The sequence below is a fragment of the Octodon degus genome, unplaced genomic scaffold, assembly GCF_000260255.1.
Source record: "Octodon degus isolate 3935 unplaced genomic scaffold, OctDeg1.0 scaffold00048, whole genome shotgun sequence".
Classification (NCBI taxonomy): Eukaryota; Metazoa; Chordata; class Mammalia; order Rodentia; family Octodontidae; genus Octodon; species Octodon degus.
The window spans coordinates 3,185,689-3,203,229 of NW_004524624.1; the positions used below are offsets into that span (position 1 = coordinate 3,185,689).

A 17,541-nucleotide genomic window follows, 5' to 3' on the forward strand; every position below is an offset into this window, starting at 1 on the left:
AATATTATGAGACCTAAACCAGGGCACCAAAATTAAACTACAAGCTTCTTATAAATTCTCCATGGATAATAAAATAATCAATCACTAACTTAAAATCCCACTTCCCAACTAACATTAAGACAGAGCTGCTTAACCGAGGTACCAATGGCTTCTTTAGCCTCACTCCTCTTTAAAATATAATCAAAAAGTAAAACAAGTGATTTAAAATTTAAAAATCCAAAACATTTTTTGCAGAAGAATTATTAAAGACAGGGTTACAAATTAAACAAAAGGGGAGCCAGGGAGATGGCTATGTAGATTAAGTGCTTCCCTGGCAAGCACAAGGGCCTGAGTTCAATCTCTGGTTCCACCCAAAAATAAATAAATAAATAAATAAATAAATAAATAAACAGAAGAGAAAGATACAAGCCAAGTTCTCAGACAATGTATTTTGGGCCAGGGAGATGGCTCAGTGGAATAAGTACTTCCCTGGCAAGTGCAAGGAACTGAGTTCAATCCCCGGTTCTGCAAAAAAAAAAAAACCCAAAAAACAAAAAACAAATTCAACAAAAATCATAGTAATATTTTAAATGTTCAATAAGGCAGAGCTTTTTGAAAAATACATCCTTCTTTCCATTCTGTATAGTATACAGAGGACTAAGAACGCTTTCATAAGCACTGCCCAGATGACAGCTCTGATACATTTTTAGAAAATTCAACTACATGAAAACTGCTATAATACAGAATAGTAGCCATTGAGCTCACTTCATCATCTTTAACTTCAACATCTTTAATTTTGGATTATATCAATTCAAAACCTATCTTAAATCTGAAAGAAGCCAACAACTCCCAGTGCTCACTGAAATCTTGCCAGGAAAAGCTGTTGTATGCTTCTACAACAGCTAGTGAAACACGTAAATTACCTGCCTTTCAAACAAATGACATGAGAAGTAATAAAGCTACCAAGCTTTTTGAGGAAGACTTTAAAGAGTAAGAACTTTATATTTACTCTTTTTGTTTAAGATACTTAGTTAGGTATTTCTACTTTAGGTGTGTATGTAATATAAAGGGCAATGGAAGTATGCACCATAAAAGGCTGACAAAAAGCTAGGCTGTGATTTATAATTTTTCTTCAAAAAAAGAAAAAAAAAACAAATTAATTCACAAAGTGGATAATCAAGGGTAGATCTATCAAGGTCAAGGAGCATCAGAAATAATATGTTAAAAGAAATGTAAAAAGTAGGAACTTGAAAGTGCAAGTTACTTTGTACTAGGCACTGTTCTAAGTGCTTTATTTGTGTTACTTCATTTAATGTTCTATGAAGCAGACTTTTATAGATGAGTTAACTGAGGCACAGATTGGTTGTCACCTGCCTAAGAGCACAGAGCTATAAAGACCAAGACTCAAGTGCAGACAGACAGAAGCCACAGTCCTAAATGCAATCTGCCTATTATACTTCCTAGTTGCCCTATCAAGCCCCCTCATTTATAGACAGTGAAATCTAAAAAAGGAAAATTAGTTAAATTCAGCAAAACTGAAGACTGTAGTAGGCCCAAATTGTCCATTTAAAAAAAGCACACTAACTCTCTTACAAACAATGGAACGAGTGATCATTCTGATAAACCTGATTATTCTGCGCTCAGTGGGAATGTATGGTATAGACATGTTCTATCACTAGGCACACAAAAAAATAATTCTGCTGGTTGCATCACCTGATAATTTCATGCCTCTTTTATGACTCCACTTAATAAAACATACATTAGAACAAAGTACCACAAATAAATGACACGTTAAACAGATTTTGAGGTTTATTAAAATAAAATTTAGCAAACAATATGCAAAAACAAATTTCTTAAAAGTTATGGCTTTGAAAAGCACAATATAGTAAGAACTACTACATTTTTATAAGTATCAAAAAGATAACAGAACTGAAGCACATTACTAGAATTTCATTTTCTACAACATGAACAGAGGCAGAACAAGTACAAATAAGCAGACCAAGAGTGCAGCCATTGGTTTAGTCTTTATCATTTGCATATAAAATATTTTGTTAGGAGAATGTGGATAATAGTTACACACACTGAATTTCCATAATTTCAATCCTACCCTAATTTAAAATAAATGAATTTTCAACCAGGTCAAAAAGAGTATCAGGGTTCTGCGGGTTAGCTCAGTTGTTTAAGCGCCTACTTATGCAAATGCAGTCAGGCGCAGGATACTGTGGTTTGATCCCCAGCTCCTCATAAAAAAAAAAAAAAAAAAAAAAGAATATCATTTGGCCAACCAAGAGTCCCTACAACTAATAGTTTTAGCAGTAAAACAAGAAAATTCATCTCCAATAGTATTAAAAGGGACAATCAGGTTCTAATATATGTCTTCTTTTATAAAAAATGTGGGCTTCTTTGACCTAACAGGAATACAGCTAACAAAGGCTAGTGTTTAAAAAAACCATCTATTAATGGGAGAAAAATTTACAAAAATTTTAACTTTTTAAATACAGCAACTTTAAATAAATCCTTAAAGGATAATGGCTTACAGTAATTTCAAGAATTTTAAGAACTCAGTTTTTTGGACAAAAGTCTCATAACTTTTTTACTCTGCCACAAGTGATCAAAGAATCTTACTCTAGAAGTAGATCTTTATAATGAAATAGCTCATTATTGTAACAATTGCTAGCAGCAATCTTACAGCACATATTGTACTTTAAAAACATCACAAAACATCATTGTATAAAATTACTTTCATTAGTTATGGCATATGATCAAATTTTAGTGTGTCACTTCAATTATACTACAGTAGTGTTTTAGAAAATAAGGGAGGTCTTCCCACAGTGCAAGACTGTGGCCACTGGGGATAGAACATAGGGCCTTAGACATCTAGGTAAATGGTCTACTTCTGAGCAGCCCCAGCTAGGAAAATAACTTTCTTTTACGAGTAATTCAGTATAACACAGGCTTGATGAATACTGTTGTCTCCTGTTATCAGGACACAGTAAACTGTAATCCAGTGGCCTGCAAAGGATTTGCACGTTTCTATCCAACAAGTAAAATTCTCTGTTTCTACAGGAAAAAAAAAAGCCTTGAATTTTCACTTTCCACACGTGTGTTTTCTGTGATAAGAAAAACCTCTGAGAATCTTACCTGTATCAATGAAGAAAACACTGCTGCTCTGGGGAAAACAGGCAGCAGACTACAAATTTTCCTCCAAAAAGCTGCCTAGCTGAGAAAACCCAAAATCCACCACTTAGGCAAGCGCCTTCCCATGAAAATCACTGAACACTTCAAAAATCATCAGACTTTCTATTACCTTTAAAAGATTCTTGCTTAACTAACTGATGTTTATGCAGACACACATTTATATTCAGGTCCCAGAGATCAAAAAAAGACGTAACTAGTGTGACAAAGAAGGGCTCTTTCTTTAAAGTAAGTCCAAAATCTAAGACACTCCTGGAGATTAAGTTCAATAATTATCAAGACAATCCTGCTTCCTCAGGAAGGAAAAAGAGTATTAATTTATTTTATGGGTGATAATGATCCAAGTACAAGTAAGTAAATGATTAGAAGTATAAAGAACACTAGTGTACTGCTGCAGGCCTGTGATCACTGCTGTTTGGGAATATGAGGCAAGGGGCTCAAATTTGAAGCCAGCCTGGCAACTTATTGAGACCCTGGGACCGGGGCGATGGCTCAGTAGAATAAGCGCTTCCCTGGCAAGTGCAAGGGCCTGAGTTCAATCCCCAGTTCCGAAAAAAAAAAGATAAAAAAATGAAAGGGCCTTGAAAAGAAAAAACAAAAAACAAATGGATCAGTCAAGTACTAGATTCAAGCCCCATCTGGGTTCAATTCCCAGTCTTACAAAAGGAAGAGAGCAAAGGAAAAAAAGAAGAGAGAAAAAGAGGGAGGGTAGGCAGCAAGGAGGAAAAGAAGGAAAAACTGAAATGGGTCTCAATTAGTGTACTAAGTTCTCTAAAACAGTCTGTCTGTTTGGATAGGATTTTATTTTTATATAAACTTTTTCCTGCAAAAGGACCTTGGATGGACAAGGAACTGTTTCACACGGGTACCCTTCAAGTAATATGCAATTTTGGAAGGTGGGCCCCAAATCCTATTTTGACAATACATTTTAAGTTTGAAGATTTACACATCATTTTATGTCTCAATGGATGCCCTATTCTCAAGTGCTATGAAAAACAAAGAAACAGCACATCCTCTAGCTGTTCTCTGCTGTGGCTTGTTCAACTACCCACTAATTTTACTCCGAATTTCACCTCAGCAATCCTGCCAGTTCTATAACCCCATTTTTCTTAAATAGAAACCATGAAATTGGGGCTGGAGAGATGGCTCAGTGAAATAAGCACTTCCCTGGCAAGCGCAAGGGCCTCAGTTCAATCCCCGGTTCCACAAAAAAAAAAAAAAAAAAAAAAAAAAAGAAACCATGAAATATAAAATTTACACTCTGATCATAATACACTAAGAGATGTTAGTAAACTACGTATCTCTTACCCTGCTTTTTCCAGCCAAAATTATTTGTTGTTTTAATTCACCATAGATTAATTTTTATTCTATTGTCCTTTATGCATACGCAAAACTGGATATAATTTTATTCTGTTTTTAGCTGACATGAGTATATTTTAAATGTTATAAAATGTGATTATTCTAATGGTGCTGTTTTCATAAATTTGACTATAAACTACTCTATAAATTTTTGTAAAATCTTGGATATGGTGATGCATGCTTATAATCCCAGCACTCTGGAGGCTGAGGCAGGAGGATCACAACAAATTTTAGGCCAGCACGGGCTACACAGTGAGTTTAAACCCAGCCTAAATTGCACAGCAAGACCATTACAGTTGGAAGGAAGCCAGATATGGTAGTGCACACCTGTAATCCCAGCACTTGGGAGGTTAAGGCAGGAGGATTGCTGTAAATCAGAGGCCAGCCTCTGCTACATAGTGCGTTCAAAGCAACCTGAACTGCATAGTTAAGACCCTGACTCAAAAAAAAAAAAAAAAAGAAAAAGAAAAAACTCTTAACCCTGTATTCTGGAATTTTTCTTTAAAAAAATACTTTTTGTTGGCCAGAATTTTAGGTTTTTGTTTTTAATATTACCAGCAATTTTTATTTCCTATTCACACCACACACACACACACACACACACACACACACACACACACACCCATAAGGACTTCAAGTTTCTAAGTTGCCCAGACTAGGCTAGAATTTTTTATTTCTTTTGTCTCAGCCTTCCAAGAGTACTGGGATTACAGGCATGTCCACACCCAGTTCTCATGAAACTCTTTAACAGTTAATATCTTCAGTACTGTTACTCACCCATGAGAAAAATCTCCTTAGGAAAAATAAAACACAGAAAAGGACAAATAAAATCTTGCTAATCCTAAAGGCTGCTACACAATGACTGCAAGCAGTAATTTGTAGTTCACATTTAAAAACACCAATTAAATAATAGTTTCCTACTAGTTTACTAGAACCCACTAAAGCTGATTATATGTATCTGCCATTCAGTTTGATTCTTTTTTTATAAATTTGTTCCAAAGATTGCTATGAGCCTGCCAAATAAAAAATGATGAAAGTACTTAAATCTTGTCACCAAGCAAGTAATTCCCTTGCATGTGGCTGATCCAGCTTTGGAAATGTGCAAATGCATAGTATGTAACATATATGTTTAAGGCTCAGGCAACTGAGAGGATTTATCGTACCCAGCAAAGGGCTGGGGCTGAAACACAAATGGCATTTTATCTGAAGGAACTAAAACCATCCAATGGCTGCACTTTGAAAAGACAATAAATATGACACAGAAAACAAAGGAAATCACAAAATGCTTTCCTTTAAAAAATGTACTTTTTTTCTTATAAAAGCAGAAAGGACAAAGTCAAATCAAAGTATTTTAACAGAAGAATGACATGGCTCTATATGCTTTCAAAAGGCACCAGAAAATAAAGCTCATTTTGATAGGTAAATTAGGTCATTTATTTTTTCACAATAATTTCTTCATTCTCATGACACAACTAAGATCTATTTGACTGCTCCCTAGAAAAAGTGGTTAATAGTCCTATGATCAACGCCAAAAGCCTGACTTGATTAAAGGGATATTTCAGAGTTTTTAATGCCTTTCCTCTTTGAAGAGTGTATTCTGTGAGACTAGCATCCATGTGGGTACTTGAAAAAGAGCACTGATAGTGAAATAACAGTCTGCCTGTTCTTGTTTGTTTTTTACTGACATGTGGGTGTTTATAGTCAGCTCTCGGGACACCTACTCCTGATTCTTTCACTATCAGGCCAGTAGCCTCACCCTTTGCACCTCCTATGGCTCTGAAGGCAATGCCTAAGTCACTGTATGGGGAAAAAAACCATAAAAATAACATCATTACGTACAAGATTTGCCAACATTAATACATCCATAAAACTGTAAGGAAGTTAAAAGGCACCTTAGTTGGAGCTACAGAATAATAGTGTTATAACCTAGGTTGAAACTAAAAATGCACAGCTTTCTACAACTGTTATCTATAAACTGCAGTGTTTGTTAATACAAAAGAGTCACCAAGAAGGACAAGCATCTAAATCCAAGAGTCTCTTGAGTGTGTTTTACCAAAGGTTATATTACAAACTGTCACCCATAAAAGTGCAAAATAAAAGATTAATGCAGGTCAAAATTAAGAGTTCTTGCAACATTGGCCAAAAGCAGCAAACAGCTGAACAAGGCCATGCATGCACTGTCACTAGCAATAAAGTCGTACTGTACTTATGACAGATTCTGAGTAAATGACATATAATGGAGATCAAATGTATATTTTTTTCAAAAAGGAAATATTTTATAAAAGATATATAGCATGAAATCACATTACACTGACATTTAGCTATATTAAATGTAAATTTTATGATGACATCTAGAAAACTATCACTTTGCTTTTAATGAACACTACTTGTTAGAGCAGTACATAGTGTTCCTTCAAACCAAGATGATTTTTAAAAGTTTAAGCCCCTAATGTATGCTTTTGGAAAACAATGCATTATGCTTTTTTCAAGTTGGTGCGATGAAGAATTTGTTAGAAGTACAGCTTCTGGAAGATCAAGAAAGGAGGACTTACATTTCACTCTATATGTCCTCTTAACGCTACAATTTCTCACCAGGTGATTTATTACTTAAAAAAACTTGACAAATTAAAAAAATAACTACTGGGAAAATAAAAGCATGTTCCAGTTTAAGATCAATGCCAAACTTCTGAATGGGGCCATAATACTCTGCATCTCTCACAACACTTTTGAATTAACCACATGAACATGAATACAAACAAATGTAGATTCATCACAAAATATAAATGTGTTGGTCACAATTATGTAGAAAAAAATAAGCCGTAATATCTGTTTTTCCATGTCAGCCCATAGTATCTTACTGGAAGTTTCTCTAAAATTAAAACAAGTCCACTAATATAATTGAAAAGAACACTTCTGCATTATGAAACAGAAGATATGGGGTTCAGAGGAGAACCCATCTGAGTAAGGACTTTGTCCAACCACTGAAGAGGCCCATGAAGATGAATCTCTATCCAACACGGGGTGCTAGTGACATCCTGCCGGTGATACTCTGCTCCCCAGCCCTGTGAAAACAAACAGGTATCACAAAAAATCTCTCTTCAAATCGTCAACCACTCTAAACCAACTTTAACAATAAATGATAGTTTTAACATTAAAGATTTTCCTTTATGTATTTAAGTGGAATGTCATAGGTGAATGTAAACAATTATGACAAAACCTATCTTTGCACTCAACATAGATTCAAAAGCAAGACAACACCTACATTATTAAAAACTATATGAATTTGTAAATAACAAAATTCTTAAAAAAAAATCCATGTGGCCAGGTAGGTTTCAAGTTCTTAAACACTTTTAAAAGGTCATACAATATTTTTTTTCTTTTCAAAGTTTTATTGATAAACATATAGCAATGAGACAGTTTCAAATCAAATCGAAAGTACAGTTTCAACAAATAATACACTGTCTTTTCTTTTTTTAAAGGTCATACAATATTTCATAATAAAAATATTAATATTTCTGCAATGAGATATACTTATTAACATAAATAAAACCCACAAACACCTCACGTCACTTCATAACAGACTTTGTAACCAAAATTTTGGTTTTGAGGGTTTAAAAAATAAAATACGAGGGGCTAGGGAATAGCTCAGTGGCATAAGCGCCTGCCTGGCAAGTGCAAGGTTCTGAGTTTGATCCCCAGTACCAAAAAGAAAAAAAAAATCTTGAAAACAAAACACAATTAAATGAGACACAGTAGACACTGACTGATGTGTTCATGAGTAATTTAATGTCATCATATAGCCTTTATCCTTAAAGGTGAGAAAATGAGCTGACACACTAGTTTACAATTCTATATAAAAATTAAAATAGAAAATTTTTATTGTCTTCAATTAATCAAATTCTCTATCATACTGCTTGTAGTAGTCCTAGCCCAAGAAAACAAGGAGAATAAGAAAACGAGAAGATTAGGGAAGATGAAGGAGTAGAGATTAGAATAAATATAGGGAGGAGGAAATATCTTTAGGACAACTGATACATAGTAATACACATGCAACAAAGCAGCAAGGAAATACCAAGCCTTAGTGCCAAAAAGAAAAATTCCTACAAGCATATGATACTTTTTTCTTCCTGGACTACATCTTAAATCTTTGAGAACTACGTGGATATGGTTTAGAAGATGGATGGACAGATGGATGGATGGACAGATATCACTAAAATCCATTCCAAATGTTTATGAATCATAATCTTTAGAATGTTCAATAAAATTAGGCTAAGGGCATAAATTTGATAAGCACGAACTTTGCAAGATCCTCAAAATAAAGCTTAGATATAAGTAAAATAATTTTAGTATCCTAATTCCATTAAGTCACTCTAATACAATCTAATAAAGCTGTAAAAGCTGAGACTCAAAAAAGTCATGTAAATATTAATTACTTTTTAGTAATTTAATCTTTTAACCAGAATTCTTCATTAACTCAGCCACTATTCAGTAGTAATATCAAAATCAAAATCAATCATGCATTTTATAACGAATGGATTACAAAACAAAATCTTAGACCTACTGTGGTTACAATTAAAACCTAGTAAATCAGGTCAAAAGTAATGACCATGTTTTATTTTAACAAAACTTTGTACTATAACCTACAGACATACATAGTTCCACTGACTTGAATTGCATTACACATCACAGCCACTCACCTTGACAAAACTCATTCGGATGGTGCACATTTTGGTGAGCTCATATACTGCCTCAAACCCATGGTTGACAGACTGAGCTAGAAGCTGAGCAAACTCCTGATTGTTAAAAATTTTGAGGCTGCAGCTGCTGGGAATCTTACACACAGTGGTGGGATGAAAGCCGTGATGAAAATTGCAGTTCCTACTCTGTACAAATATGCTGCTGTCACTGAGACACTCGGCATACACCTCCCCGCCAACATAGTACAGATGAACACCTTGAAAAGATGGGCAGCAGGAGAGTCATCTTAACAAAGAATGACAACGACACCCAAGAGGTTGTTAATGATGCAGCCAACATTTCCAGAAATCCACAGCAAACTCTCAAAAGTCTTTGGATAGAAGCTACCACTAGATGGCCTTCTGTCACTAAAGATACTCAAAAGATTATTGTCTGCCTCAATCTAAAACTGTCTTCAAACTACTAAGAGATAAGCCTCAAGTTAACAGGTTATTTATTAAGTTATCCACTTGGGCTTTTTCTTTTTTAGCAATCATTTTATCATCTCTATGAATAAGATAACTAAAAAAGTGCCCTGAAACTGCCTTTTCATGAGTCCTTTCAAAGAGTGCCTGGTACTAGTAAAACTGTTAAAAACAACAAAGACACCAGTTTAAAAAAAAAGAGGTAAAAAAAAAGCAAAAACCCTCTCCCTAAAGCATATATGTAATTTCAGGGCACAAGAAGAGCTGTTAAATAACAGATTTACACTGCTTTAAAAAGTTTTTATATTTAAAAAATATATATAATACATGAAAACACTTTCAATGCTAAAATTCAAATTATGGCCAGGTATTATGGAACGCATGTGTAAGCCCATCACTCGGGAGGCAGAGGAAGGAAGATCACCTTGAATTTGAGGCCAGCTTGAGCTACATAATGAGTTCAAGGCTGGTCTGAACTACATATTTCAAGATCCTATCTCAAAACAAAAACAAAAACAAAACAAAACAAAACCCTCAAGTTATATAACTAAATCTAGAGTCACCTAATATTTTCCCAACACTTCCTTCCAACACTTCAAATTTTTCTCCCTCAAAGGCACAAACTGCTGTCAATCTGCTGTACAGAATTTCAATTTTTTTAACACATACTTCATTATACATATATGTTCCTCAGAAATATTTTTGTGTTTTTATGTAAATAGAGTATTCTTTTTTAAATGTAAAAGGTAGCACATAATCATCACAAACTTGATCTTTCATCTTAACCAGTATTAGAGATTTTACTATGCTCCAAAACATAAATCTGCCATTGTTCGTATATCCTAAATATTGTGTACAATTCTAAATGCACATACATAATTTTTGTTGTCTGTTGATGGATAACTTCTCAAACACTTCTTTTCAGCACCATCTCTGTACATAATATACTTCAGTGCTTATGCAAGTCACAGAAATGTATCAAGTTGTGATTATTTAAAAATGTATCTTGTGGATTGGGAAGATAGCCCAGCATTCTAAGTGCTTGCCTGGCAAATACAAGGACCCGGGGTTCAATCCCCAGTACTGCATGCTGTGCTGGCTCCAGAACCCTGGGCATACTTTGCTGGCCACTGAAACCAGAAATGGTGGCACATGTCTGTAATCCCAGCGCTGGGGAGGCTGAGACAGGAGGATCACTACAAGTCAGAGCTGAATAGTGAGACCCTGTACCAAATAAATAAATAAAAGATTTTTTTAAATGTATTTTGCTTCTGAGCAAATAAAAATGGCCCATGAACAAAAGGATCCTAGAATGATATACTGAGGAAAAAAGAGAAAACTGACTATATAATTTTAAAATTTACCAACTAGATTTCCCTGCAAGTATTTTTACTGTCATAGAGAAGGGGGACTATGATTGCTGGTGAAAGATTAGAATTTAATAATTATGGTATTTATAGAGTATCTTTATTTTTTTTATTTTTTTTATAGAGTATCTTTATACTCTATAAATAGATATAGTAGTTGGAAGGCTGTATGTTCAATCCCAAGTATTACAGGGGAGAAAAAGAACATGAAAACAAAAATTTCCATTCTCTTTTGACTTCCTTTCTTAACTTACCATGATATTTTTGGGACTTGAACTCAAAAATAACTATGACTTATGGATTGCAGACATAAACCACTGCAGTTGGCTTCAACATACTTTTGGCCATACTATATTCTTCCTTAAGAAATCTCATTATGATTATATCTTCCTACTGTTACAATTTTAGTTTTTGCTTTGTTTCATCCCCCTCCCCCAGCTATTGTTCCTATTAATGCATACAAGTAAAGTACTTCAGCCAGTGATAAAAGCTCAATAGCACAAGTGCCTATCTGGCAAGCACAAGGTCTTGAGTTCAAGTCCCAAAAATATCATGGTAAGTTAGGAAAGGAAGTCAAAAGAGAATGGAAATTTTTGTTTTCATGTTCTTTTTCTCCCCTGTAATACTTGGGATTGAACATACAGCCTTCCAACTACTATATCTATTTATAGAGTATAAAGATACTCTATAAATACCATAATTATTACATTCTAATCTTTCACCAGCATTCATGTGTTCAATAAATACTTGTGTAGTTCAGGAACCTGTTGTACAGTTTAGGAGCAATAGTTGTGAATAGGGAAAATTCTTGTTCAGCTTGGCCCTTTTTATTTTGGGACAGGGCCTTGATAAATCATTTAGTTGCTTGGACTGGACTCAAACCTATGATTCTCTTACCTCAGTTTCCCAGAGTTCAAGGATTGCAGACATAAACCACTGCAGTTGGCTTCAACATACTTTTGGCCATACTATATTCTTCCTTAAGAAATCTCATTATGATTATATCTTCCTACTGTTACAATTTCAGTTTTTGCTTTGTTTCATCCCCCTCCCCCAGCTATTGTTCCTATTTTTTAAGTCAAAGAAACAAAAAGCAGCAAGGTGTAAAAACAAGGTGTCTCAAGAAACATGGAATACATTTATTCTGCCTAGGATAGGTTTCTTTCTTGACCACTAGATACATAAGATTTTGGCACTTTACTGACCTACAAAAGTTGCCTTGTGTGTTGTTGTAACTACATTGCAGGATAAATTATAAATAGAACCTTGTTACCTGAATTTTAAAACTGGTGGGGGAAGTGGAGTGGGGTATGAATCCACTAAAGACTTTTGTAATTCATGCTGGGTTTCCTACCTCTCACTCCAGTGCTCTGGTACTCTCCAGATGATTATAGATCATCACAGTTAAGATTATTATGGAGCAATTTCAATTAAAGATACTCTAAATAACATAATTATTAAATTCTAATCTTTCACCAGCATTCATGTGTTCAATAAATTCTTGTATAGTTTAGGAACTTGTTGAACAGTTTAGGAGCAATAGTTGTAAATAGGGAAAATTCTTTTTCAGCTTAATATTCTAGTCAATATACCAGTGAAAATCCACAGAAATATGATTTCAGATCTTCAGTGGTACACAGAAAAACTAAGCAAGATAAGGGAACTCATCATGTCTTCATTTTTTTTTAACTAATTCTTCAATATCCACAACTTGAGGCAGTGGTCATGGCTTTACATACTTCGTATGCTTCTAGCACCCTCACACAATACCTGGTACTCCAACAGTAAAACAAATGAATTCAACTGAAGGTAGAAAAATGCAAGATTACCTTTTCCAATATGTCGTCTAGTGTTTTCAATCGTTGAGTTACGATTAACATTTGACAATAATCCCAAGCAGAATCTGCTTTTGTTATTTGAAGGGTCTGTGAATCCATCCACTAACACACTAGTAGATGATGCATGAAAAGCTTCCCCAACACGGTTATTTAATTCATAGTAGACAATTGAACACCAATGTTTGGGCTCTTCATAAGCAACAGGCTGAACATCTATGAGCAAACATGACAAAAAGTTTAAGAAATGACTACCAGAAACTCCAGATTCACTGTGTTTAATCTTTAACCCAACAAAAGCATTGTATGGAAAAAAATATTATTTCAATTGTCTCACTTTGAATCTAACACAACACCACCGACTGAGTGGCTTAAATCATTTTTTTTCCACAGTTCAAGGATGGGAAGTTCCAAGACCCAGGCATCAGAAGATGTGATGTCTACCTAGGACTCACATCCTAGTTTGTAAGTAGATAGCTGCCCTCTCATATACTCATAAGGCTTCTCCTCAAGTGTGTGATACAAAGATTCAAAGATCTGCCTGTTTCCTGTCTGATAAGCACAACTAATACCATCACGAGGTCCGCATTCTCAGAACTTACCTATACTTCAGCCACCTCTCAAAATTTCTGTATCCAAATACCATCACCTTGGGTCCATTAGCATTTAACTCTGCCCTCCTACTACTCATATGCTTTTCACATGAAAAAAAAAAAAGCATTACAGCCCAAATCCCTCGGGGTATTAACTTAGACCAGCAAAAACTATGAAGTCTAAAGTCCAATCATCCAATAAGAAAAAGATGAAACTGGAACAAAATTCCAAGTGAAATTCCTCCCCAGTCATAGCATATGAAACCACACAAGTTGTAAGCTGTAGGGAACTGCACCCTCAAGGCCCCATGCACCCTTGATCCCATGGCTTCAATCATCCTGCAGCAACTAGAGCATGGGCCCTGAGGATCTATCTCTGCATCCTTCAGTTTTGAGGAATAGCACAAGCTTACAGCCAAATAGCTAACTTCTCTGTCTTACAGATCTCAGAAGTTCAATAGCTTTCCTCCTGTCCTCTTCAAGTCATACCAGCTGTGTCCTACTGAGGTGACTAACCAGGTCTATGGGTGACATCCACACTTATCTCCCTATCAAACATATTTTCTCATTTCTGAAATATGGACAGGATGAGATTTTTCTAAATCTTTAAATTCTGGTTCCTTTTGCTTAACAATTGCTTCTTCAATTCACTGCTCTCTTCCCACACATATTTTATTTACTATGAGAAGCCAAGAGGAACAAGACTACTATTTCAAAACTTTGCTCAGGAATCCCAACTATATATCCAACTTGACAGTTTAAAATTTTACTTTCCACAGAACACTACAACATGAAAACCAGCCAAGTTCTTTGTCATTGTTTTAATAAAGGCAGCCTTTTTTTTTACCTTTTCCAATAACAATATTCATATCTGTAACCTCAAAACAATCTACTTTAACATTTATATTTCTAACACTATATACAAAAACATATATTCTCTTACAAAAAAGGAAGCAATCTTTATGGCTCTCCTCTTTTACTTTTTATGTTTTTATTTATTGATTTATCTGGTACAGGGTCTCGCTACACAGCTCACACTCACAGTGCTCCTCCTGTCTCAGCCTCCCCAGTGCCACCACACCTGGGTCCTTGCACTTGCCAGGTAGGTGCTTAGACTGCTGAGCTATCTCTTCAGCCTTTCTCTTTTACTTATAAGTCCTCAGCAGCAGAATCATGTTTAATAGCCCCTTAATAACAGTATCAGATTTTCCACCACACACCTCAAAATTATTCTAACCTCTATACAGTGTCTAGCTGCAAAGCCACCTCATACTTCTGGGCACAGTATTTGTTACAGCAGCACTCCACTTCTAGGTACTAAATTCTGTTTCAGTTGATTTAGGCTGCTACAACAAAATACCACAGGCAGAGTGGCTTACACAACAGATATGTCCTCAAATTTCTGGAGGCTGGTATCTGAAGATTTAGGTGACAGTAGTATTTCCTGGCTTGTACACAGTCACCTTCTCACTTTGTACTCACAGTGCCTTTCTTTATTTTGTGTTAAAGGGTAGAGTAAAAGATACACAAAAAGGGATCTCTTCCTCATCTTATAAAGGCACTAATCACACCATGAGGACTTATCCTCACTCACAACCTCATCTACCTCCCCAAACGTCTCATTTCCATACAACACCAATTCAAAAAATGCATAAATAAACAAATAAATAATTATCTAAACATTATGGCCAGTGAGATAGCTCAGCAGTCTAAAGTGCCTGCTTAGGCAAGCTTAGGCAATCACTCAGAGAACACAGTTTGATCCCCCTGGTACCACATGCCACACCAGCCTGCCCCCCAGGGGACAAAAACAAAAAAAAAATAATTATCCAAATAACACCAGCTGTGAGGATTAAGGCCTCATAATATGAACTTGGGGAAGACATAATTCTGAACATATTAGCAATATCTTTTTTTAAATTATGCTTCTCAGAGAATCTACTTTAGGCTTAAATTTGAGATAAAAACTTTTTCAGCAACTAAAGACTTAATAGTACTATTATCTATAACATTATTCTTAAAAAAGTTGAACTAAAAAACACTCTCTGCAAACTAGAAATAGAAGTATTTCACAGGAGTCATCCTTGAGTTGCTACTTGTCCTAGCAGTAAATGTTCTAGTTTCATTATTATGTATGATGGGTTTTCTGTGTTTATTTTTGGTTTTGCTTTTGTTTTTTTGAGATAGGATCTCCCTATGTAGCCCAGGATGTCCTTGAACTCCTGGTGATACCTCCTACCTCAGCCTTCCAAGGGCTGAGATGCGCCACCACACCTAGTTTCTAAAAGTTTCTTTTTTTTTCTTTCTTTCTTTTTTTTTTTTTTTTTTTTGCAGTTCTAGGGATTGAACTCAGGACCCCGCACTTAACAGACAAGCGTTTATTCTACTGAGCTATCTCCCAGGGCCCTCTTCAAATGTTCCTATCACCACAAATATTCAAAAAACACATAAACATTGTTTGAAGAAATTTGCAAAATGGCAAATATTACTTCTAAATCTGTTACAATGTAAGGAGCTTAAGGTCTCAAAGTAGCCTTAAAGCCACATCATCAGCTTTTTTAAAAAATGCCAGAAGACAGTAAGAAATCTACAACCAGATACCAATTCATACCCATAAGGATGATCATCATTCTACCCTTACCCCACCCCACTCACAAAAACTCAGAAAATGACTATTGGCCCGGATATAGAAAAACTGTGATCCTTATGCACTTATGGTAAGAATGCAGAATGATGCAACTGCATAATTTCAAACACTTTCAAAAAAACAAACATATAATTATCATATGACATCAACTCAATTCCAAAGTACACAATGCTCAAACACATTGAAAGCAGAAACTAAAAACAGAGATGGTATCACTGTAAATCACAATAGCTAAAACAGAATAAAAATGCAATATCCCTCTATAAACAATGGATTAAACAACATGTGCATACATGTACAACATAGCATTATTCAGCCTTAAAAAAAGGAATTCTAATACATACTGCCTTTTTTTTTTTTTTTTTTTTTTTTTTTTTTTTTTTTTTTTTTTTTTGCGGAACCGGGGATTGAACTCAGTCCCTTGCACTTGCTGGGGAAGCACTTATTTCACTGAGCCATCTCCCCGGCCGGTACTGTAGGGTGGATAATCCTTGAAGTCACCATGCTAAGTAAAATACACCAGCTACCAAAGGAAATACAAACATTATATGGTTGTATTTAGATGATATAACTAAAACAGGCAAATTTATAGAGCCAGAACATCAAATAGTATTTTTCAGGGGCTAGAGGAAAAGGAATGGGGAGTTTTATAATGGGATGAGTTCTGCATAGGATGATAAAAAAGCTCTGGGAATGGACAGTGACAATGGATGCATAATACTTGAGCATACTTAATGCTACTGAATTATAAACTTTAATAACAGAGCTCTAATATATATAAAACAAATAAACAGAACTGAAAATAGAAATACACAGCTTAACAATAATAGTTGAGGACTTCAATCTCCCATTGTCAGTAATTAATAGAATAATAAGAAAACAAAAATAAGGTAGGTTACAGACAATTTGAACTCCAAAATTTAAAGCTACTGTGATTCAAAAGACATTATTTTAAAAAATGAAAAGAAATACAGCCTGGGAGCAAATATTCACAAACATTTTACAGCACATAAATTATACTTCACAAAAGATTTTTAAAAAGTGGCCAGCATTCAGGACATAGATCAATGGTACAGTACTTGCCTAACATGTAGGAGGCCCTTGGTTTAAATCCCTCATATTGCAAAAAAAATGCAAGTAAGTAAAAGTGGCCAGGAAGTTAAAAATCAATAAAAATAACAACAAAATAAGTATAATGAGTGCTATACTTCTGTTACCTCTGCTGGATATACTGGGCATAACCTGAGGAATCATATTATTGCTGGTATCCATAGGCTGGGAATTATCCTGACCCATCTGATCATCAGGTGGCATATAGGCAGGTGGAGGTGTATCAGCTAAAAAAAATAAAATGAGACAAGTCCCAAAAGAACACTTGAAATCTTCATCCTCTAAAAGCATTTT

At 35.0% G+C, this 17,541-nt stretch overlaps 1 protein-coding gene across 2 annotated transcripts in view; it reads right to left on the minus strand.

Annotated features, from left to right (window-relative positions):
* Nucleotides 1-7,020: 7,020 nt before the first annotated feature.
* Nucleotides 7,021-17,541, minus strand: part of Smad5 (SMAD family member 5) — a 46,831-nt gene continuing 36,310 nt past the window's right edge. For both annotated transcript variants that reach the window (XM_012515005.2, XM_023716562.1), the window contains 4 exons: nt 17,355-17,474; nt 12,892-13,113; nt 9,231-9,487; nt 7,021-7,595 (listed from right to left, as the gene is read on the minus strand). In XM_012515005.2, coding sequence (XP_012370459.1) covers nt 7,452-7,595; nt 9,231-9,487; nt 12,892-13,113; nt 17,355-17,474 — 743 coding nt within the window. In that variant the 3' untranslated portion in view covers nt 7,021-7,451. The remainder of the gene's footprint in view (nt 7,596-9,230; nt 9,488-12,891; nt 13,114-17,354; nt 17,475-17,541) is intronic.